General features: G+C 37.2%; 1 protein-coding gene across 21 annotated transcripts in view; it reads right to left on the bottom strand.

Annotated features, from left to right (window-relative positions):
• Positions 1-232: 232 nt before the first annotated feature.
• ZEB1 (zinc finger E-box binding homeobox 1) overlaps positions 233-6595 on the bottom strand; it is a 193933-nt gene continuing 187570 nt past the window's right edge. For 20 of the 21 annotated variants that reach the window (XM_063727009.1, XM_024252928.3, XM_009245221.3 and 17 more), the window contains 2 exons: positions 5336-5516; positions 233-2743 (listed from right to left, as the gene is read on the bottom strand). In XM_063727009.1, the coding sequence (XP_063583079.1) occupies positions 2151-2743; positions 5336-5516 (774 nt within the window). In that variant the 3' untranslated portion in view covers positions 233-2150. 21 annotated transcript variants of the gene reach the window in all.

The raw sequence follows: 6595 nt of genomic DNA, 5'->3' as shown, positions 1-6595 counted from the left end.
TGTGGAGGATTAAGGATTTCAGGAAGAAGGAGCAACCTGTGAAGAGGTTTTGTCAACTCTGACCTCTCCAGAAACATTTAGCCACAAGAAAATCCATAATTTAGTGGAGAATATCTAAAACATTTAGTGTTACCCAAATTCAGCTCAAATGAATCAAATGCAGGATGACAATGTATCCCATTTCACAGTTTTCCAAAGAAAATACTGATAATGATGAAAAGAATGACAGCAGTTCAGGCTTGTTGATGCATTTTATTGTGAGATGGGGGGAGTCTGGTAAAAAACTAGAAAATGACCATGATGTAACAAGGAACTTAAAAATGAAGAGTCAGATCTGTAACTTACATACATGAATACAGGAACAAATTGGCACAAAATGTTAAACATTGTTCCCAACACTGTTTATAGAAGATAATCCTAATTTGGCTTACTAAGGAAATGAGAGTTTTATGGTTAGGCTAATTTCTTAATAAAACTGCAGAGCATCATGCTATTAGTCACACAGTGAATTTCAAAATTTAAGTTTTATATTAAAAACTGGGTAAAGGTAAAATGACTTGATTGTAGTTGTAAAACTAATACATTCCCATTTAAGTTCTGTTCTACAGTCCAAGGCAAGTATAAATGTTAACATAACACTGTTAAATCAAATCTCAATGCAGGAGAACCAATTGCATCTCTACTTTAAATCTTATCAACTTTCCAAATTTTCATACTAAAATATATTATTGTATTAATACAAACTACAGTATTATACACTACACTGTGTAATAAATAAAGAAATATAAAAATAAGACACATAAATATAAAAGTTTTCTAAAACTAAAAGTACATATGTCAGTAAGAAGGGTATTAATACTGCCAGGTTTGAAGACATACAGTACAAAAATGTTGCACAGATCTATAAACTAAAAGAAATAAAATAATACTGATAGGTAAAAATCAGCTAATGTTGTTAATAAATTGGGTCCATAATAACTAACATTTGGAAACAGTTATGAGCCAAATAAGAATGGCATGTCCATGTCTGAAATGCAAGTACATGGATAAAGCAGATTAGAAAATTTCCCTTTCGTTTCTGTAGAGAAATTCTGAAAATCATTTAACATAAAATCAATACTGAGGAATTGAAGGATGAAATGTCCCAGTGTTTCAGTTTCTCTGACAGAGTCAGTGGTTTTAAGTTTTATTTGGGAATTTTGATACAACAAACAAATCAACAAATGCTAGTTATTGTAGGCCACACATTGGATGAAGGCGGGTTAGAGCCTTGAAAATACTGAGAAATGGCACTTACAGCACACAGGTCTTGCTTAAGGCCAAAGGAGATACAAAGCTTCATGTCATATCCTTCATATGTTACCACATATTCAAACACAATCACAAACACTGATTCTGATGATTTTGCTGTCCTTATCAGATTAACGTTAGTCCCTGCTATCAGAACTCAATGGCAATCTTTTGAACTCCATTTTAAACCACGAGTAAGAAACTTCAGTTCTTCTATCAGCTGCTTTCTTAAGGCTAACAATACACTTTAAATGATAATACGCTCTACTAAGACATCTAAATATTAGAAATTACTACCTTCTAGACTGAATTTATAAAAGGTAGTTAGCACGGGTTGGAACTACATTATACTTCTCTGTGAAGGGAATTTTGTAGTGCAGAAGTTCTCACATTTTAAAAAACATAATAAAATACTGAAGCGGATTTAGCATATGTTTACCAATAAAAAATTATAAAATTTCTCCCAATTGTACAGCTTAAGAATAAACCAACATAAAAGTGATAATACTGATAAGATAAAACAATGCCAGATGCATATCTAATTAATCAGCTTCCTTTAACCTCTTGCATCGTTGCTCTCTGAGTCATTAAGGTTTTCTAATCTGCTGCATGTTACAAACTTGTTCCTAACTTTGAAAACTGCATGAAAAATTACTAGGTCTGAGGTTCAGGCACACCCGGATTTATTTTTTTTGTGTGTGTGGTTTTTTTTTTTTAATTTTGTATTTTTTTAGTTTTTACTTTACACAGTAGTGAACAGGAATCACAGCATAAAGGTTACTGTGTTTCCATGAAAAGCAAGGATAATATTGAACAAAATTCATTATCAATTAGAATTTATTTTCCTTCTAGAAAAACGATTAGGCTTCGTTTGTCTTTTCTTCAGACACTTGCTCACTACTCTCGCTTACTTTTTGTTCTAAGCTGCTTGCTTGACTTTCAGCCCTGTCATCCTTCATCAGACCTTCAGTTTTTGCTTCTTCTCCCTCATTCTCTGCCTCTTCTACCTCTTCTTCTTCCACTTCTTCTTCCTCCTCCTCCTCTTCCTCATCCCCTTGTGGTTTTTCACATTCTTTTTCTTCCTGCAATTCTTCCATCTCTTTATCCTCCTCCTCTTCCTCTTTTTCACTGTCTTCATCCTCTTCCCTTGTCAAACTCTCTCTCTCGTCCGAGTCGCCCTGTGAGGGAGATGCCCTAGCACCCACGTGCTCATTCGAGAGGATTTCAGGCCCTGCCTCTTCCTGCTCTGTGCTGTCACGTTCTTCCGCTTCTCTCTTACAGTAGGAGTAGCGATGATTCATGTGTTGAGAATAAGACCCAGAGTGTGAGAAGCGCTTTCCACATTTGTCACATTGATAGGGCTTTTCTCCAGAATGTAATCGCATGTGTTCAATCAAATGATGTTTGTGTTTAAATGCCTTTTTACAGATTCCACACTCATGAGGTCTTTTACCTGCAAAATAAGAATTCTGTTAAATAAAATGGTGGTATTCAGCAAATAAAATCCTTACATGGTTTTTGGGGTACTTCATGTTGTAGAAGGGGGAGGGTTATTAGTTTCACTTTTAAAACATTTCCAGGTCCCAAACTCTTTGTCATATAATACTGCAATTTGGTTTGTTCTTTACATTAAAAAACGTAGTGCTCTACACTCTGCTGTGCAGATGATTAGGTCAATGGGAGCTACATGAGATTGAAATGCCAAAAATACAAGCATCATGACAGCGAGGTGGAAAATGGGCCAAGTGCAGCTGGGAGGAGATGTCTGGTAGTGAGCGACCACAGTGAGGGCAGGCAGGGACAGACGTGCTGCTCACCTTGTGTTCTTCATGATCACTACAAGGTCCCTTTTTAGTCATTTTGTTTTCCTAGTCATAAGCTCTGCCCCCAATGAAATTTTTATGTTTACTATACACTTTTTATATACGATAAAACTCATAAATATACAGTGTATATACTAAGCTTCTTTAGAAAACCACAGCCATTGTAGTATCTCAGATTTTTTTGCCCCCTAAGAAACAAGTTTTGGCCCGTGAGGGCAATATTGCCCCTCCTGAGAATGCATGGGCTACAGGAGTGCTGCTGCCCAGACATGAAAAGGACTGGCAACAACTGATCATAGTCAGGATCGATAATGTCCAATTTCAGAGCTATCAAGCAGTTAACACTAACAAATGCAGAAATGATTTTTAATTTTAGAAATAGTGTAGTTTTTCATATATATTTTTCACTTTGATATTTGCTAATATTTAACTTTGCCTGAAGAGGAAGGGGATTTTCTAACTTTTCTTAGATCTCTGAAAACCAGAGGACTGAGTTACAAGGGGCTGATTTTGAGAGGTGTGACTTTCTCTTATGTAATACTAGTTTTTAGCTCCAAGAACCTTCCAAGTGTCACTGTATGAATCCACAGATTGAAGAAGGAAAAACAATTCTATCTTTTCTCACAAGAGTAAAAAATACACTGAAACAGTTAAGAATATGAAAGATAAATATGGATACTGTAGTCGTAATGGCTGGTAGTGGGGGCAGGGAAGAGCAGGTAGGGGATTAAAGAGCTCAGGATAAACCCAGCCCCTTCTACAGCAACCCACGTTAGAGAGAGACACAGGAGTGTGCTGGAGCCAGTTTGTACTGGCTGGAGAGAGTCTACTGCTAAATTTTCAGGAATTCTGCAAGCTGACTGACATCACATTCAAGCTTGAAATCCATCATGATGGGAGTATTTATGCCACAAAAAGCTGCAAACACTACAAATCAGGGCTTCCCCACCCTTCAGAGAACCAGGTGTTAAAATTTATCAGTACTTCACTGATGGAAGGAATGAAATAGGCCAGGAGTTGGCAACTATTTTCTGTAAAGGGTAGTGAGTATTAAAGGCTTTGCAGGCCAAATGGTCTCTGCAGCAGCTTCTCAATCCTGCCATTGTAGAACAGCATGAAAGCTGACATAGACAAAAAGTAAATGAATGGGCGATGCTGTCTTCCAACTAATTTTTAGGGATGCTGATATTTGACTTTCACATAATTTTCATCAGTCATAAATATTCTTTTCATCTTTTTCAATCACTTAAAAATGTAAAAACAAAATCAAAAACTACCATTCTTACCTCATAGGCCTTAGAAAAACATGGGTATGCTCACATTTGGCCTGTGAACTATAGTTTGCCATCCCTGAGTCAACCTAAGGAGGCATATTTTGTGGCAGAATTACAGGATCTCAGAATTACAGGATCTTACAATCTTCTAGTCCAACCTCTTAGGCAGAACTTCTTACTTAAAACAAAAGATCTTGACTTGCCAGGACAGCTTGCTGCATGCTTATGAAGCAGCTTTTTCTTTTATGAAGCAGCTTTTTCTTTTATGAAGCCAGATCCTGTCTCCCCGTGACTTTAGCCCACTGGTCTCATATTTTTTATTAATGGGTACTATGTACTATGTTTTTATTAATATAGCATAAGCTTGCATTAAATGAATGTGGACAGAATAAATGCTGTGTCAGCTTAAAGGAAATAAGTCATGAAAAAAACAAAAAAACAGATGAAGCAAAAAACCAAAAGAAAGGCACAGACCTTAAGTACTAGGTAGAAGTGGGCAAACAGGTGAAAATGGCCAGATCAGAGAAGTAAAAAATAAGAAAATTAATTCTGGGTCAAGCATGGTGGCTCATGCCTGTAATCCCAGCACTTTGGGAGGCCGAGGTGGGTAGATGTCTCGAGCTCATTAGTTCAAGACCAGCCTGGGCAACATGGCAAAACCTGTCTATATCAAAATTGGCCGGGTGTGGTGGTACATGCCTATAGTCCCAGCTACTCAGGAGGCTGAGATGAAAGGATGGCTTGAGCCTGGGAGGCGGAGGTTGCAGTGAGCCGAGATCGAGATTGAGCGCCCCTGCACTCCAGCCTGGGTGACTAGAGCCAGACCTCGTTTCAAAACAAAATAAAAAAAAAAAAGAAAGAAAGAAAATTCTAAAACTTTAGTTTTTAATTTTGCATCTTCCAGTATATCATATGATGGACACTTTATGTTTGTGTTCACTGACATACCTGTGTGTTCATATTTATGTCTCAATAATGAACTACTCTTTTGGAATATCTTATCACACAAATCACAAGCATACATTCCATTTTCTGTCTTCCGCATTTTCTTTTTGGGCGGTGTAGAATCAGAGTCATTCTGATCCTCTACATTTGATACTCCTTCTGAGCTAGTATCTTGTCTTTCATCCTAGAGGGAGAAAGGTGTGAGAAAATTTAATTTAACATTAAAAGATAAACAAGAGATATACATAAAAGCATGAGATAAAGAACTACTTTAACTTATACTTTTATACTTTCAAGGACTTGACCAAAGCAAGCACAATGATCTTCACTGCACATGCGCCCCAAGGGTGGGGCCAGATCACAGGTGGAGATGACAAAGACAAGAGTGAGGTTGGGGATAACACAGTCAAAACTATAGCAAAGACATATACTCAACTGGTACTGGAAAGAAAACAAGGACACCCAAAAGAAAGCATGTAAAATATATAGTAACAGAGTTTACCTAGTTTCATGTGAATCATTACTTTACGAGAAATTTGCAGAAGGTTTTAACTTATTAGTTTGCTAATTAATCACTCATTACTAACTGCATCGTTTGCCTTCATTTTTTTCATTCTGGGTTTCACTAAGCAAAAGCTAACATTCTATTTTTAAAACCTGGTCTTTCAATTGTATCCTCCAGAACTTCAGGGTTCTTTAACCTCCACGGTCTCCTTGAAAAGAGAGAGGTGTGCTCTACCACTTGTCTAAGGAGCAAGATGGAAAAACAATGCAGGAGGGTCTATCTTTTTAACAGAAATAATTGCTAATCAAAATGAACCTTTAGAATTCCAGGGTGATAAAAAGAAACTCCAGGCAGTCTCATGGAGATAATTTTGGGCAGCACGTTCTTATGTAAGCCAAATAACCCTGCAGGGAGCCTGTTGTGGAACTGGGTCCCCTAAGATCGTTCTACCTTATCTAGAGTGTTCCATGCCATTGCCTCAAACCCACACATTTTCTAAAAGTTGAAGGTTTTTCACAACATTTCTTATGGCTTTATGAGGCAAGAGAGGTGCAGCCATTTGTCCCTGTCATTTGTGAGTGGCCCTGGTGCTGAAGTAACTTGATTCTACTTTCACTGCTACTTGATCTAGTCACGTGACACGTGAGTCTATGAAATGCTAAGGATGGCTCTTTTTCTATTCAAAGGCATGCAAAGTGTTCTGTACACTAAAAATTTAGAGGACTTCAATGACCATGTAAGAAATTTTTTTCAAGAGT

The sequence above is a fragment of the Pongo abelii genome, chromosome 8, assembly GCF_028885655.2.
Source record: "Pongo abelii isolate AG06213 chromosome 8, NHGRI_mPonAbe1-v2.0_pri, whole genome shotgun sequence".
NCBI classification, from domain to species: domain Eukaryota; kingdom Metazoa; phylum Chordata; class Mammalia; order Primates; family Hominidae; genus Pongo; species Pongo abelii.
Note: the sequence above shows the minus strand (reverse complement) of the source record. Positions and strands in the feature narration are given on the sequence as shown.